Source organism: Poecilia mexicana, unplaced genomic scaffold (assembly GCF_051168715.1).
Source record: "Poecilia mexicana isolate PSO_F unplaced genomic scaffold, ASM5116871v1 scaffold_13, whole genome shotgun sequence".
Classification (NCBI taxonomy): Eukaryota; Metazoa; Chordata; class Actinopteri; order Cyprinodontiformes; family Poeciliidae; genus Poecilia; species Poecilia mexicana.
The window spans coordinates 21,389,594-21,407,427 of NW_028263382.1; the positions used below are offsets into that span (position 1 = coordinate 21,389,594).

Sequence of the window (17,834 nt, forward strand, 5' to 3'; positions counted from 1 at the left end):
CCGGTTCCACCTGTTCAAAATGTATTTGGAAATAAAACCTTAGAAACCTGCAACACAACTAGCCTTCCATTAGAACAGATCATTTTTGGCTCATCACACCACAGGCCTAAAGTTAAAAAAAAAAAAAAAAAAAAAAAAAAAAAAAAAAAGTGCCATGAGAAGCAATGGATTTCTTGACTTTTAGGCCTTTTATTCCAACGATGGAGCCACAATATAAACGTATGCTTTAAAGCACCAGCTGTTGATCGCTCTACTCGCCAGTACAGACTTGGCCACGTTACTGAAAATGGCATTGAATATTTGTCAGCTGCGAGAGATGTGCACTCTACTAAGGATGTAAAATAAACCCCAAAACAGTCAAACTTTCAAAAATAAATTAAACAACTATCACTGTTTCTGAAATATTCAAAATGTATGTGTTTTGCCGCGGTTGTAAAGCAGGTCTGCACCAGTTACCACAGTTCATCTTTTTATTTAAATCTAAAACTCCTCTGTGAGGAAAAGGCCAAGACTGTCCAACCTGTACAGCCGTTATTGTGCCACGAAACACAAACATAACACATTGACATCAACATTTAAAACAGGGGAGTGAGTTCAGATGTTTTCTCCGTCTCCATGTAGCCCTGTGTTTGCTATTCTTCACTGTGTGTAGCTAATTGGCAAACAGACAGGTCTCTCCAAAGGCCACAAGAAACAGGATTTTTTGTGTGTTTGTTACAAAACTATATTCCCCTCTTTTCATTTCTTTCAGCAGAAGAAATCTAATATTGCTAGAAAACTTCGCCATCTTTTGCATGATTTTCCCCTCTTTTTTTTTTCTTCTTTTTTTAAAACACATTTATGGAAGAAAGGTCAAGCTTCCCAGTGTGTCCCGAATGATGAGAGCATTTCCAAAGTTCATCAAACACTTAGCAGTCCACAAAAACAAGGCCCTCAGTTTCAACTTGAAGCTAGCTTTCAGTGGATTTACTGGTTATGCTACATAAGTGTACACTTTGCGGTCCTCTGGTGTTCTTGCCAAATATTCCCTCTCAATGAGTCCTTCAATTCGCTTCTTGATGACTACTGGACTAGGAAGGAATCGCGCTCGCAACTGCTGTGTGACCTGTGGAGACACGGAAAGTAGAAATCAGAGCCAAAAGCTAAATTTTGTATTATGCTGTCGTCATTCTAAGTCTGTAACATGAAATATTAGTTGGTTAACTTTCAGGAAGTAAAAAGTAAATAAATAAATTTAAACAGATTTTTATTGTTACAATAAAAGGCACGTGAATGCTTTAAGCTGATCAGGTAGCTGAGCTGCTGAAGTATTTAAATATAAGCAGCAAAAATTACTAAACCTTCTGAAGGGAATGTGAACTCAATATATTTTCATAAATCTGCCTTTACATGAACAGTCACTGCTCTTTGGACTCAAAGCCACAGACTTACCTCTGCTACTAGGACATTGTGCTGCATCTTCTTTCTAGATTTCATGATGCGAACAATGGCTGCTTCAATCTCATGCTTTCTGTCATCGTCAACTTTCTGTCGCGTCTCCTTCCTCTCCGGATCAGACTCTCCTTGTTTAGCAGCCACTACAAGAAGAAGCACAACAGTTATTGAATGAAATGCAACAGAAAAAGAACAGCTGCTTTACTGCCAGTCCACATGTTTAATAAAGCCTGGAAAACATTGCTGGAAAGATTTATGCTTAATGCATTGTTTTCTGCGCCATCTACGACTGGTTTTATGTTCATCACGGCCTCAAACAGTGTTTACAGAACAGAATCTAGCTGAAAATATTTCTCCTAGATCCTAAAAGTAAATAGACAATATAAATTTCTACTGCAATCTAAAACAAAACAAAAAAAAAACAAAAAAAAAACGGTCGATCCTAAAGCTAAGATGACGATATGCCAGCAAGTGTGACAATTCACTTTATTAGTACAAGATACAGCTCAACACCAATCGTGAATTTCAGTTAAATTGTTGGGAGAAATATAATAATTGACTCACTGACAAAAAGGTAAGCTCATTCATCAACAGACAGTAACAAAAATCGGTGGTGAACCAGTTGATCAGCCGCCGACTGGAGGGGTTCATTTTCCCCATTAAGTCTAATTAGGGATCAGCAGGTTAGATATATTTTTCTCATTAAATCCATCAAACATAAGAACTGCCAACATTTTGGTGGACATTTGTGAGTTCAATAAAAATCTGAGTAAGGGCAAGAACAAAATGCTTTGATGCATAAATGTGGGTAATCTTGTGATTACTTTTTGTGTGAATGGACACATTTAATAATAATAATAATAATAAAAAACGCATCAACACTGAGCATTAGTTTTAAGTACAGAAAACAGCACGGTTTGCAAGATGGTACTCTGCGTACCTGTCTGAATTTTGACCCGGTGCAGTTTAGAGGTAAACTGGTCATTGACTGTAAACACATGGCCATTTTCAATCTCCTTAGATTTGGGCTCTTTGGTGAGAACTCTCTGTGTGGGCTTCCCACAGGCCAGAGACTGCAGCGCTCGCACCAGCTCCCTCTCAGGGATATCCGTCTCCTGCTGGATTTCCTGTTTTGAAAACAGTTTCATTACAAAAAACTACTACGACAGGGAGAAGAACCTGAAACCTTTATAACTGTATTTCTGCGTATTATATGAAAATGTAAGCGTGACGCATGTTGAAGTGATGAGGACAGCAGGGTGTGACGTACCTCAAAAGTGGACTTCTCCCTGTTGTTGAAAAGCATGAGAATGGTCATCTGAAAGGTGGACACTTGCAGGATGTGCTTTCTGGTGTTGGAGCCCGTCACCTGGGCCCCGCCCACTCCGACTTCTGACCCGTCCTCCTGTCGATACATTACAGGCTCATTATAGAAAAGAACTACTCAAATACTGACAAGAAAAAAAGCAAGAACCCACTAAAATATGACTGAAAAGACATTTTCAACTTCAAATGTGTGAAATGAGAGAATACTTGAAAGTGTCGTTCAGTTTAACATTTGATTTGCAAAAATTGAGCTGCCCATTATTATTTGTATTTGTTAAATTTTAGAATGAAATCTTATATAAACAATTACAGTTCCACAAAAGTATCATTTGACCCCTTTCAGTTCTTTTTCCTTTTTTTGCTTCTTCTCACACCTAAACGTTTTAGATCAACAAATGGTAATGTCACACAAAGTTACGCTCAGTAACACAAAAAATTTGATTTCAAGTGATGATTTGTTTAATTTATTAAGAGATGAAACTATCCAAACCAATTCTTCCTTAAACCAGTGTGCTGCTTTTTGGCATACTTTGGTCTGCTTTGTGTTGTCAGACAAGTTTTGTTTAAGTGATGTTTTTAATTCTTGATCCATGCAAAGGAAATTTAACTTTGCTTAATAAAAATGCAGTTAATCACAATTAACAATTTCATGCAGTGTCAGAATGATTTGAATAGTTTTTTCTTCTTGATAAATAAGATGATAATTTGAAAACTATCTTAATGTTGACTTGGTGTTTTCTCCAACATTAAAATTTGATTATATCAAGCATCTAATTGTGGCATAAAAGGAAAAAATATCTGCAAGGGCCAAAAACTTTTTACATAGAATTGTAAATATCATAACTCCTACTAAAGAAATGAGAGAACATTTAACATAACACGATTAAAACATGTAAAATCTAACACAAGTGTTTCGAATTTAAGATCCTTTGATAAAATTTCCTGTTTGAAGATCTTTGATGTCAGACAGATTCTCCCTACATACCTTTTTGATGGGACCATAGAAGGTGGCATTTAAATCTGCAGAACCCATATGGTGCTGTAAGGTGAGTTGTCTACCACTGTGCTTACCAAGATAAAACCTGCAACCAGAGGAAATCAGGATTTAGTTAACTTCCAATACCAAGTCAAGAGGTTGCCACCAGCAAAGAGCTAGCACAGCACTGGAGGCACACAGGTGAGAATGCTGCACAAAGTGAAATGGAGACTCACTGACATTGGCCTGATGTCAAGGCAGTAAACAGCAGTAAACAAAATGCCAGTTCAGCAGTTATCTGGAGTAGACTGCATAGAACTGGAATAAAGCTTTTCCTCTCAAATTAAACTGATGATGAAAGTAATTTCTCTGAACATCCAGGAAAAACTTGATTATTGCTTGATGGAATACAGTAAAAACTTAAATGTTTACCAAACAAACATTGATTAACAGGAGGATATTAAACAAAAGGCAAAGAACACTATTTAGTAGAGTTAGAAGAAAGCCACGTGGTTTGGTAAACCATGTGGTAAACTCAGCACAACAAATAAAACAGTTATAGCTTAAAAAAACAGTCTAGCTAAATTGTGTTAAGTGTACAAATGACAAACCTTCTGAAAACTTCAAATGCGTGACGTGGTGAAGGGGGAATATTGCACTTTGGTGTTGCTGATTGTGTAGGCCAGTATCCTGTAGTCAGGACCCTCACAGTGAGATCAACCCCTCCAAGAGAAACCTGAGGTTTGACAAAACAGAAATCGCACACAATCAGTTTTAGAAAAAAACACTCTGAAAACAGGCCTTTGAGAAGACTAGATTGACACAAACTAGGTACAAAAGTTGTAGCAAAACTAGCAAGATTACAATTTTTAATCATCAGTTTGATACTGTGATAAATACTGAAGAGTGCAACAGAGCTGCAAGCCTTAGAGCACTGACTGCAGAGAGAAAATAATCCAGCTAGTCTGCAGCATGTGGTGCATCCTCACCCCAGTGGTCTGGAGATGTTGCCTGAACTCATCCATGGTGGTGTTGGAGATGCTCATGTCCCGGAACATTCCCTCTAGTTTAGAGGTGAACTGACAGCCACACTCAGTCTGAATGACAGAGAACAAAGCAGACATTACAGTAAAATATAAAGATGCATATTTCAAGTCAATATCTACAGAAATACAAAGAGTCAGATATTTTGCATTTATTATACTGTGTGCACCTACTCACATAAAGAAGCACTTAATGTTTTTAGTTCAAGCAGCTGGTTAATTGAAGACAAATCTTGAGAATATATATATTGTACACAGCAGTAATTATTCTTTGCGAGATCCTTTTAGGTAGTCATTCATTTTTCTCACCATTGCTCTTAAAACAATTTCTAGGAGCATCAAAGGTGCTGCTCACCTTTAGCTTGGAGATCATGTTCTTTTCTGAATCATCTGAGACGCTCTTGTTGGTGAGCAACCGTCGAGCCAGGTGCTGCTTGTAATACCGTTCAAACACGTCCTTCTCCTGCATGAAGCGGAACAACACCATGGCCTTGTCCAGTATGGACTCCACCTCCTGCTCCGTTAGCTGAATAAAAGCAGGACAGGGTCAGCAACCCCCCACACAACCACAATTTTATTATCTCCTATATTAATCCTTCAAGCGTAGGTTTCAATAAAAAAAAAATAAAAAAAAGTAAATAAGCAGAGCAAACCCACAAAAACTCTAGGAAATCTTTAATGTAATCTGATTTAGAACGATACCAAAAAGGACCTACTGAAGTGAGGTGATGACTTTTCAGTGCAGTTCCCATGCCACACCAGGCTAGCAGTAACGCTAAAGGGACATTCTGACAAAGTTCAAGTGGAGCTTTCAAAAGAAACTCACCCCTTTCACCCCCTTCTTCAGTTTGTCATCGATGAAGAGCGAGAGGTATTCAGGTGAGCGGGAGTTGAGGTTAAGGAAGTACTCGAAGTCACCAGCAATAGTTTGTTTGAAGAGTCGGTCATTATTGAAAGATTCTTGGAGGAAGCGGTCAAAACGCGACTTCAGGTCTAACAAACCCTGCATGGAGAAGGCGGGTAATAAACAGAGGGAAATAAACTAGCAGTCCACAGTAGCCGAAGACTAATAAACTTATTACAGAATGAGACCAACAGGAAAGCAAATTAAAATCCATTTAAGGCTTAGATGCAGTGCGTTTTCCTTCTCCCATCTTAAACAGCTTCTTGTTTCGGCAAACTAAAACTAACTCACTTAAATTCATACCTGAATATAATCTACCGGATTTTTTCCTTCTCCCTCCTCTGAAACGAGCGCCTTGCCTTGCTCCCGCAGGTATGAGCTCATACACTCACACATGGTCTTCAGCCCGTTGGGAACCCGACTGAACAGCTTGTACATACATGCTAAATCTGTGGACAGATTGCAAGAACAAAATATTTTTACTGACTGAGATTGAATCAGCAACTTTCCTGAGGTGTTTCAGTGTCAGTCTGGTTAACATGTAATATTCATCAGCATGAATATCAAGTTTTGGGATTCAAGATTGAATAATGATAAGACAACACAAGTTCAGTAACTTAAAAAAAAAAAAAAGAACTGAGGGAAGTTTGAATTTAATGCAAGTTTTTTTCTTCTAACCCAGACCGATTCAACAAAATAAATGTGGGCTAAAATATAAACACACCTATGAATATTTGCTTTAATGTTCATCAGCAACTTGTAGACAAATTGAAAAAGATGGTTCACATGCATCTTGAAAAATTCAAATATTATAATATTCATGTTCATGAGATAATGTAGACTTTTGGCTGGTGCTGACAGGAAGTGAAGAGGCCGTATTTTGCCGAAATAAAATAACTTTAGAACCACTCAGACGAATACCGAGTAAAGAAGGTTTCCTATTTATTTGCTTTGTGAAATGAGATCTGCGTAAAAAAAAAAATAAAAAATCTTGAGCGGATTTTAATCTCACAAATAATAAGCATACTACATGTGTGAACCCATACCGTCCGTCTTGCCATTCTTCAGCATATGGACCAGGCCCGAGTTCTCCATCTCTACGATGGTCTTCATGTGCTTGGAGATGAGCTCCCGTTCCACCACCTTGACGATGGGCTCCTCCGTCGACTTGTCCAGGCAGTGCATTACCCGCTCGATTTCCTCATTAATTCTGGCCTCTACCTTCTTTATGTACACGCTTGCACTGTTTTCAGAAAGGAACTTTTGGCTCTCCAGCTAAGTGAAAACAAGCGATTTATAGAGTATATATCAGCAGTGGTTCACAAATGTGCCGAGTCATCTGTACAAATGCAGCAAAGGTAAAAGCTGATCTAAATTCAAACAATCAATAAGTTATGAAGAGTGAGTTTTCATCCAAACCTGGAAAAATTCTGCAGACATTTCCAAGAACGGTGCTTCAAAGTCTTCTTCATAAACAGATCTTCCTTCAAGGCCGAGGATCATTAACATTTGGCAGGCATTTCTAATGGCCCCCCTGAAGGAGAGGAGAAGCAGGCCAAATGTTGAGGGAAAACACCCAGCAACATGAAAGAAAAAACTAAAATATTTTAAAGAGGGTGAGAGTGTTCATTTCACCAACAGCCCCCAGTCCATTTTTCAATATTCATCCATTCTTTACTTTGAAAAATCCATGTAGTCACACAGCGGGAGGTTCAGGAAGATAAATATTTGAAAATGTCAGCAGCTTTAAAGATTTTCCCCCCAAAGGCAGAAAGGCCATGGATGTTTTAACAGCTCCTTTATTTCTTCCTCCAAATGAACATAGTCTCTCTTTGACCACAATTATACCGCCCTTAATTAGACGTACATTTATACCATTATCTGCATGCTGAATTATTCAATCTTTAATGTGTGTTGCTCGTCTACCTGTCCACCACTTCTCCCTTCCTCTCCCGCGCGATCATGTCCAGCAGGGTTTGTCGAAGGTGGTCTCTGATGCAGCCATATCGAACCACCTGATCCCTAAAGATGATGAGCCCCAGGTTGTAGACGTTTTCTACATTGTTTTGCTGCACATAAACTCGATCCTTTGGCACAAAAACAAAAGAGAAAGTCTGGGACAATGTGGGAATTTTGCAGTTTACTGAAGATGGGCATGTTGTAATAACAATTTTCTCCTGGAAATATCTGCAACCTGACATTAACATGAACCTCCAAGGTTCCACCAAAGAGCCAGCTTGGTCCTGAAGCCCTTAAAAACGTCTCTAATATAAATGTCTGACAGTTCTTCTGTTACATTTTAAATGTCTGTAGGGAATTTGTTGGCAAAATTAAAACTGTCACCATTTGTATCATCAAAGGATTTGAAATGAACATTTACAAACTGCTAATAGTACTTGCCAAGCGGAGCACTGACCTGTGTACCTTTGTGATGAAGTGTGATTATTTTGATGCCAATCTGACTTTTCTTCAATGAAGTTGCTTGTTTATTATTAAATTAAAAAAATCAAAACTATAACTTAAGAGATTTAAACTTGATGTGCATTACATTGTCATTGTGTGTTGGTCTCAATGAGCCAGCAGTAAGGTATACCATTGTATCCAAAATTAACAATATTACTTTGAATACAGTCAATAAGAACTGCTTCCAATTAGATGTTGATTGTGCAAAGATGACTGAACTTGTTACATTAGTTTTTTTTTTTTATTTCATTAACAATTCTGCTGCCATTTCTGCAATATAGTGGTTCTAGTTTAACTACTGCAACACGTTGTGTGTCTTCAGTGAGTTTAAGCAATCAGTCCGCCTTAATGATGCTACTGCTGGCTTAGTTTACCAGAGTGCGACATTCACTAGAACCAAAGAGACTGTAAAGGATTTCAGAAGGACATTTCAACATCATCATTAGACCATTATATACACACAGGAAACATTTCACAGATCCAGGTTAGTGGGTATGCATCTGACATCAAGGACACCCCCATGACTGTCTTCAACACAGTCATGGGGGTGTCCAGTGGATCTGGCAAGTTATGTGATGCTGGTCATATTTGAAAGAAAAATGATAAGATGATCCTATATCAGTCACACAAGTGTGAAATTTAAGCTGTCACGGCAGCTTGTATGTTTACATACAAGCTAAACAAGAAATATAAATATGAAAATGTCAATATATATACAAAAGTGTATATGTAAATAAATATATGCATACACATGAAAGAAATATGGCCTAAAATATAGGCTGTCATACCTTATTTTAGGTATGGGTCACCATATGACCATATAAAATAGGTCATATGGTGACCTATTTAAGGTCATATGGTAGTAGCTACCTCCTGCTGCCAACGAGCCATTATCTGATCCAGGGGTGTTGAACCAGGAAGAGAGTCCTGGCTCCTGAGGACTGACTTTGGATACCACTGCCTTCAGATGATCTTTACACAGTTCAACTGTTGAGTTAATTAAAAACAGAAACTACTCAACATGTCAACCCACCATGTACATCAAGATATCTCTGATCATCACCATCGCAGTCTGGTGGTCGTTCCACGCTTGATTTAACGTCTGGAGGAAGTTATTGTTTAGAGAGTTTAGGACATCTTCTCGTACCTTAGAGAAAAAAACAACAACAAAATGTTCACATAGTTTGTACTACAGAATGTTTCTGTTGTCTCTGACAGGAGAACAAAATAACCCTTTCACATGTAATATCTAAGAGTGAAAAAAGACCTGAAACAGTCAGACAGCTGTGATTTGTTTGCAGCGCAGCCTCTTATTGCCCCCCTTCCTGGCCGTTTACTGACAACCGCTTTTCTTGCAGTCTGGTGACACTGCAGTGTGACTCAGCACTGGAAACTCAGGGCCTCACAGAAGAGAAAAAAACTTCGGGGCACACTGACCTTCCCTTTTTTCCTCCCCCTTAGGCCAGGGATGATGAATTATCACCTCTGCTACCCACTGTCACATCAATTTCAGCACATAAATGATCCAACTTTTTCTTTGTATGGATTCTAATCAGATCTTGGAGGGAGACAGAGAAATTTGTCATTTTGCAGGTTAAAAAGGCCGAGGTTATAGGGAGTTTGTCTTACAAGTTTTAATTTGTCCAAGGTTTAAGTCAATTAATTTATTAAAAATGAATAACTACAAGGATGTGATGCATCTCCATTAGTAATTAATAAGCAACTGACTCTACTGGTGTCCGTACAGATATTAATGAGCAGTAAATCTGTTTTTCAGTCCCTGAGGTCACATAACTTTCAAAGAGTAAAATATCAGTAGAAGATATGCTTTAAAGAAAAATATGGATTAGGCTGAGTGTAAGGTTTCAAATTATTGGAGAATTATCAGAAGCTTGTACTACTGTAAAATACTGCAACATCAGCAACAACATAAATCCAGATTTTCCAGAGCCTTGTATCGTTGTGATGCTTCCAACAGACGGACTTTAAGTTAGTTCAGTATCATCATCTGTGTGAGATCTGGGCATCTCCTGCAGTCAGATTGCATCCAACAGGCAGAGGTATTCCTGAATCTGATCAAAACACTATCATAGAGGGAAAAATTTATGTTTTAACAAGCATGCAAAGCTTTAAATATAATAGCAGACAGACACAGTCTTCTAAACAGCCTTTTGACATATTGATATTACACATGCTGCTGTTGGAATAATAGTGTGCTGAGCAGTCCTAGTGGAGTGGCAAGACAAGATCAACTGTGTCGCTTATACAGCAACACAAAAAAGGAGATGCAAGTTGTCACAATTCCTAGATACTATTGCACCAAAAACAGTTTTACATTATTTTCCAGATTTGAAACTTCATATAAAAATCTTCAGTTGATTCCACACTCTAGTCTGATCAAATAACTCTCAAACTGAAATGTAGTCATTAATACACAGCTGGAAAAGTTGAACTTACACTGCTATTTAACAAGAGCCTTAATTATACTCCAGCTAGGGATATCCCAATTGCAGGAATTTTCTAAATTCTTATTTCTAAAAGTTCCTGAAATGAACTCAACTCCTGTACATGCTTGATACGAATACTGTCTGTAACTTTATGTCAGATGCACTTCAAGTGAGCCATGCAGGCACATTTTGCAAGGTCAGTTTTTTATTTAAAACTGCAAAACAGGCTGTGTACATTATCTTATTGTTTTTCATCATGTACGATGGCAGTCACTGTGAAAGAGACTGTACTGATCGCTGTGCCATCACCTTCTCTGTGTTCACAGACAGCTGTAAAATCTGCGAAGAGCACAGTAAAGACACCAGTCATGCAGTTTCAAAGCAGAGTGCTAATGTTGTAAAGGAGGAAAATAACTTTTCTGCTACTTTCGCCCTCATGATTATCGATGACTACACAAATGCATGTTCAGGTCAAATTATCAAGGGGTCATATGAAAACCGTAGGGAATGTGCAACTATAATCAAAAAAGCATTTTAGAAAAGGATTATAAAATCATCCTGAAGAGATGCAAGTTTACTGAAGCATGTATCTTTCAAAAAAGTAATAAAGCCATTTGTTTAAGGTGACATACTGTCTGAACACCATAGTAGTTTTCTTGTGCCAATTGACCACAAGTTGAAGCAACATATTAAAGCTGTACTGCAGAAATGCTGCAGAGTCATAGATCATTCACGACTGAGTAAACAGGGCACAACCACATTAATGTAGATCAAGATCTGAATGAAGGGCTATTTTCTAGTAAATGCATGGTGTTTGTTTTTAAACTTAAGACATCGTACCTGAAAGCTGCTCTGCATCTTAAAGAATCTTGATGGGCCATCCCTAAGCTCAAATCTGTAAAATGTACTGTTAAAATTATATTTGGGCCTCTAAGTAACCTACAGATTACATGGCTTAAAACAACTGAAGGTTTATCTGCATCCCACCCTCATAAACCTGGAAACTACCTAATCAGCCATAGGAAAGAGGAAACTGCTGTGCAGGTCCTGCATTTTAACAAGGTTTGTTTAACAAACTGTAAAATTTACTTTTGAAATGTTTAAAAGATGCTACTGAGAACTACCGCCATCTTTGTTCTGTGACAATAACGTACACCTAAAGAAGCAAATTTAATCCTTAAGTGAATCCCCTGACAGCTGATGCTGCGTGTCTGCCGTAAAAACCCATGTTATATAAACCAAATATGACGTGCTGCTGACTTTTAAAGAGTACGATGAAACAGAAGCTAAAAGATGCAGTGACAAAGCTCTGAGCTGTAGGAACCCCTGAGGCCAGATTAAGGTCACAAAATTATCACACAGACCTCAAAATAAACGTCCAAACTGTCAGTTAAAGGGTGCAGAAGACAAATTAAAACTAGAAGTGTGAAACTGCGTCCTTCCCCAATGTAAAGAGGTGTCAGTGCATGAAGCACTCATAAAACAAACAACTATATTTCAGTTGTATTGATGTGTTGTTACCAACATAAATACTCATATTTTTACATGATTTGGTGTGCATTTTTGTGCCATGTGTATAAAAACCTCTGAAATATTCAGAGGCTGATATTGTATTGCTTTAATACTTTAAGTAGTAATTGGTCTCTAGCCTCGGCCAACTCATTCTCAAGCCAACAGAAATCTCCATCAAGTACTGATAAGACAATATGTCATTTAGCAAATGTAAATAAAATAAATGTTGACTGGTCTTGGGATTAAATATTAGACAATAAAGACACAGAAAAGCACTTAACCAATCAGAAGGAAATAGTGTTGAAAGATCCACCAAGAAGGTTCAGGCCAACCAAGAAACACCACGGCTGCTTTACGGGTTAAATCTGTCACCTAGAAGTCATTACTGAGGGTTTAAAGCAAAAAAACTGTAAACGTTCCCAAAAATGATTCCTGTTTTCAAAACACAGCCAGATGCACTTGGAAGTGCTTTATTCAATCTGCCATCACTTGACCTTTAGACTCCTTCTGGAGTTGTGTAGGCCTGTTTGTGCAGTGATCTGTGCTCTTACTTTGTTGATGAGATGTTCAGTGACAACTTCCCGCAGGCCTGTGTACAGTTTCTCTCCATGTTTGTGGAGCACCATTGTGTAGGCATTCCTGTAAAGTTCCTCAAAGCTCAGGCCGCTGTTGTTCTTCCTCTGGATTTCCTGGATGGCATTTTTTAGTAGGTCCCAGATATTGTTGACATACTTCTCATCCATCGTCATCTGTAAGAATAAAACAAACCAACAACAACAAAAACAAAAAAGAGTTAAGTAAAGATGATCTCCTTCACTGTTGTATCAGTTCTGGTTATTTATTTACACATCTCTGTATTAAATAAAATAGATTACATGGCAAGAAGAGGTTTTTACGTTATCGTCCGGTTCCTGCTTGTGTATAATACCCTAATTTGTATTATTTGATAATTCTGTGGTATACAAAGGCTGACCAGGAACCAGAAGTAGCAGTAGATTGCATTATTGCTTTGACAGAGGACTTAAACATTTTTTAGAACAAGGGAGTTTGGTTGATACTGATTGGTAATTGACCCCAGCTCAACTTAAATTATTACAATTTATGCCAAATCTGCACATTTGTATTGCAATAAAACACCATAGTAACAATTAAGCTAAACTACAAGCCTAGCCCTGTGCTTTTTTTCTATTTTGAACGTGCACCAAGTCAAGCTATGCCACAAAGTTTTGTAGGATATCCTAAGACATGCTTGGCATTCTGTTACAATAGATAAGAGATGGTTGTTGGTCTTCCTTTCCCTTTTTAAATGTACAGATACCAGTGTGTGAATCAAGAGCTGCTTTTCATCAGTCAATCGCTGCCTTCTATTGGATCATCAAAGAGCTCATTTTTCTCCTCACTGCTTCATTTTCTATACACTACTGGCTTTAATAGTGAGCTAGCAAACACTTAATTAAATTGCAGACCACAGAATCATTCTAAGCCTTCTTAATGGGAAGGGGAATCACAATGGAGCTGCTGAGTTTATAACCTGTTGTGATGAATCATTTTTACAACACCCTGGACGCTAAACACATGCTAACTGACTTTATGAAGCATTTCCCACAACCTGCATTGACCGTAATTAACGGTGCTGCTTTAACCAGTGGACACTTACAACTATTTGGTGGTTGTTCTTGACAATGCTGTCTTTTAATTCAAATTTTGCAAAAAAAAGATCCATTACTGGAAGGACCTTCTAAGGAAAACAACAGATCTTAATATCTTGTTTTAGGAATTACAAAGCTGTTTTTAATCTGACTGAAGGATTTTTACTACCGACAGTAAACTGTTTTTGACTAAGAAAACCAAAATTTGCATCTTGGTTAAAGTGGAGGATACGACTTCGAGAAGGATTCAGGTAGAAGCTGCAGTAGACGTTTAGAAAAAGTGCTGTGGAGGGCACTTCCAACTTGTTCCCCTTCAGTCTGCCAATATAAAGGATCTGCAGTGAAGACCAAGAAACAGCAGTCTTCTTTCCTACCAGCAGGTACTGTTATAGCTGAACGTGAAAACCTGATCAAACTTGGGCTACTCTCTTTCTCTTCTTGTAATGGACACGTATCAATATAATGTACTGCATTTTTATGGTATCCTTTTATAACAATAACTTAAAAAAGGTAGGGCGTAAACCATTCACCATTGGTGATTATAAAATAGCAATAAGTCACAATCAATTGTGGTCAGATGTTGCATCAAAAATACTTTTCCAAGAAAACTAATCATTTATGCCATGGCTACAGTACGTTGTTGTGTAAAAACAGCTTGCTTGCAGGTACAAAGTAGAAGAAGATTAAGGCAAAGTGACAGTGAGTGGGTTTAATTCAACAAACCAAATTCTGGTTGGCAACATGGATTACAACCAAAAGTTCATCCTACAGGTATTTTGTAGGTCAGCTGCAATATAGTGGCTGATTAGATTAGAGTATACTTTCCCCCCAGGTCACTCAGTGCCTAAATAAATAACTAATAACATATAAACAATAATGCAAGAGCAAAAACAATGTGTGCTTCTGACTTAACATGCACAAACACATGCATGTCATGAAGCTTGTGAGATCCTGTCTAGACAGGGCAACACTCAGTGTGTGTAGTCGGAGGCATTGACACAAGCAAACAATGAAGCCAATGTCACAATCACAACACCTTAAGTAACTAAACAATAATAAACTCAAGTCATAAACAACCAGTTCAGCAGCAATATGGATGCAGAAGCTAAATACTCCCATAGCCTGTCGAGATGCTTATGCAGAATGAGATCAGCTTGAAAACTAGATGTTAGGGTGATTTGCAGAAAAAGGCAACGTTAGGAGGACGAGGACAGAATCCCTATATGACAATTTCAGTCATGAAATAACATTAAGACATACAATGCCAATGAAACTGGATTTAGGTTAGCGGATTTGGTTGTCATTAGCATCCATTGGTAGCTGTAGAAACGCAGCTAATCATTCTTACATGTGACCGACACGTCGTTCTTTTAAACATTTAGATAGTAATATTATGGCATGCTTAGCCTAAATGCATGAATGTTATATCTTTGCAAACAATAGGCGTTAAAAACAAGTGTCAAGAAGAGCGGGGGGGAAATGTTAGCCACGGCTACGTGGACAGACAGTATTAGCTAGCTTCCATCGGTGGAGTTGCATTTAATTATTCGTTTAGAAAAATAAAACGGACACTTAACCGCTGAAAATGTGGTGGTGTTATACTAAACTGGGCACCCAACTTCGCGACAACAACCGCAGGCGACGGTACATATGGTGACTGCACTTTGTTTACGGACAGCCAACTCGAATATGCCACTCAGCTGTTTGGCCTACTATCGCTTAGCCAGCAGTTGAGACCACGGGGATTGAGTGAGCGCCCGACGGACAGCCGGAGCACCTGCTGCGGTGTGCACTTACAGGAAAGGCCCTTATCCTCATTTTGGTGTCCTTCTTGGTGCCGCCTTTGCTGAGATTGGACATAATTGCCTCGTCTGTAGACTCTGTATTCACATGAACGTGTTCTCCGGGGAGGGACAGGGGTGGATACTGGTTCAAGGAGCAGCTGACGAGCTTTCCCTCGACCCCGCAGCTCCGCGTCCCACACCGCAAGTTTTTTGTTGACAGCTGAATGCCAGGCCAGATAACTCTTCATACAGCAATGGCGAAATACCTGCAGTTCTCTCTGCGCGCAGATCACGCTCCCCAGCTAACGCGAGAACTTCAGATAAGAGTTAAAACATTTTAGCTTTTCTTGCATTTTTTTTAATGTCTTGTCACCAGGTTACTATTAATATTACTATTATTAAGAGGCTACTATATTACATATCTTGCCAAATAGACTTCAGACCTATGTGTACTTAAATTTAAAACAGTGACGACTTTTTTCAGTTTTAATTCAATCTAGCATTTTTCCACATAAGGACGATATTGTTTTTTTTTAATGAAAAATTGATGATTTTTCACCAATTATAAAAACAGAACCAAAGCACACAAACCAAGCAGTTGCCTTGTCAAAAGTCGGTCCACAAGGGCTGACATCCTGCATGTTTTAGTTCTCTCCCTGGTTTAACGCACCTGCATCAAATGATGGCTCGTTAGAAGGCCTAAGAACATTGACATGGTGAAAAGGTTGTAACTACCACCGGGGAGAGAACAAAAACATGCAGGATGCCGGCCCTCGAGGACCGACTTTGGGCACCACTGCGAGAACTTCACAGACTTCACAACTTTTTTTTTTTTTTTTTTTTTACTAAAGTCATACTGAAGTGTCCTGTGTTTTGTTTTTCAGTTTATTGTTGTGTTCTGTTTTTTGCGCATTTATTTCTATTAGGTTGTCAAAAAGAAACTTCAAACCCCTTGGGTTCAAACTTGGGTTTGAAGTTTCTTTTTGTCTAGTTCAGCTTCCTTTGTGTTTATTATTCATCTTCCCTCAGCCTTCCTCTTTGCTCTCTTCCACTGCAGATCTCCCGATTAACTCAAAATGAGTTCTCCATTCTTTCCTGTGCATATAAACTCGCTGGCCTCCATTGTTCTTTGCTGATTCCTCCTGTTACTCTGTCCTCTGTTTTCTGTATTATCATTAAATCCTCCACCACGCTCATTCCAAGTTCATGACTGCATTTTGGTTTTTCTCACAACCCAGAAAACATGATTGCCAAACAGAAAATGTGTTTTTAATCTACTTTATGTCAACTTTGCTGCTGCAGTGATTTTAGACCTTTTTGCGTTTTTTGACGTTTTTTGTGTAATGTTTCTAAATTTATTAATATGCATTTAGAAAGCGTGAAAGTTTTTTTTAATTTTTATTTTTTATAAAAAAAAAATGAAATACATGAATTGGGCAGAAAATTATGACCCTGAATGGTTGATGATTCCCCATTTAAAACAGATTGCAATGCACTCTGCATTCTGATCTCTTTCTATCACTATCAGACTCAACATTAACGTCTTCAGCAATTTAAGCTGCAGATGTTTGTCTGCTCATTCAGACCAAACTGGCCGGCCTTCACTTTCCATGTGTATCAGGGAGCCATGGCCATCCATAGCCCTGTTGCCAGTATATCACTGTTCCTTCCTTGGATCACTTTTGATAGATATTGACCAAGCAGACTGGAAACACCCAATAAGAGCTGGAGTTATGATCTTGCTCTGGAACAGCAATCCCAAATTTGCCCCCTTGTCATTTTTTTCCCTACTTCTACCATATCAGTTTAAATGACTAAAATTCTCCTCCTGTCCAATGTATCAAATCCATTAACAAGTAAAATGATGAAGAGATAATCAGTGCTCATTATGCTTTTCTAATAAGTGTAAGCGACTCCTCAACAGTTTCTCAATAAGATTAGGATCTGGGGGATTTCTTTGTTGTGCATCTAGTTATCACGTTTACCTTGTACTTCATCATGCTGGAAGAATACTGTTCATTACTGCGTTGGTCCTGAATCTTTGGGCAAAGCTGCTCTTGGAAGATGTTTTATTCATGAGACTGATTTTATGCAAAATTTCGAATCCACTTTCTTAGGATGACACAAGTTCCTTCACTGTCTTCTCCTTAATTTCACATTTCACAAACCGTTTGAAGGGGCTTTAATCCAAGAAAATAACCATTTTGGTCTAATTGTGCTACTTACTGCAGAATGTCACTCTGTACTTGATGTTTTTCTTGGAGAGAAGTGGCTCATTTGCTAACCCTCTTTAACA

At 38.3% G+C, this 17,834-nt stretch overlaps 1 protein-coding gene across 1 annotated transcript; it reads right to left on the minus strand.

Annotated features, from left to right (window-relative positions):
• Positions 1–788: 788 nt before the first annotated feature.
• Positions 789–15,850, minus strand: cul3b (cullin 3b). Its single transcript, XM_015009481.2, has 16 exons — positions 15,552–15,850; positions 12,657–12,854; positions 9,180–9,293; positions 7,610–7,770; positions 7,103–7,217; positions 6,730–6,958; positions 5,987–6,132; positions 5,606–5,782; positions 5,135–5,305; positions 4,726–4,833; positions 4,348–4,472; positions 3,746–3,842; positions 2,705–2,839; positions 2,375–2,561; positions 1,432–1,577; positions 789–1,105 (listed from the first exon to the last, which is right to left on the minus strand). The coding sequence occupies exons 1-16, from the start codon at positions 15,612–15,614 to the stop codon at positions 974–976; spliced, it is 2,304 nt and encodes a 767-aa protein (XP_014864967.1). The 5' UTR covers positions 15,615–15,850; the 3' UTR covers positions 789–973.
• Between the last annotated feature and the right edge of the window lie 1,984 nt (positions 15,851–17,834).

Bases quoted from the DNA above. Each gene is read 5' to 3' on its own strand.
- cul3b (XM_015009481.2), bottom strand. From the start codon at position 15,614: ATGTCCAATCTCAGCAAAGGCGGCACCAAGAAGGACACCAAAATGAGG. The intron at 2,840-3,745 runs GTATGTAGGGAG...ATGTATCGACAG, and splicing joins TCTATGGTCCCATCAAAAAG to GAGGACGGGTCAGAAGTCGG. The intron at 1,106-1,431 runs GTAAGTCTGTGG...GTGTCTCCACAG, and splicing joins ACAATGTCCTAGTAGCAGAG to GTCACACAGCAGTTGCGAGC.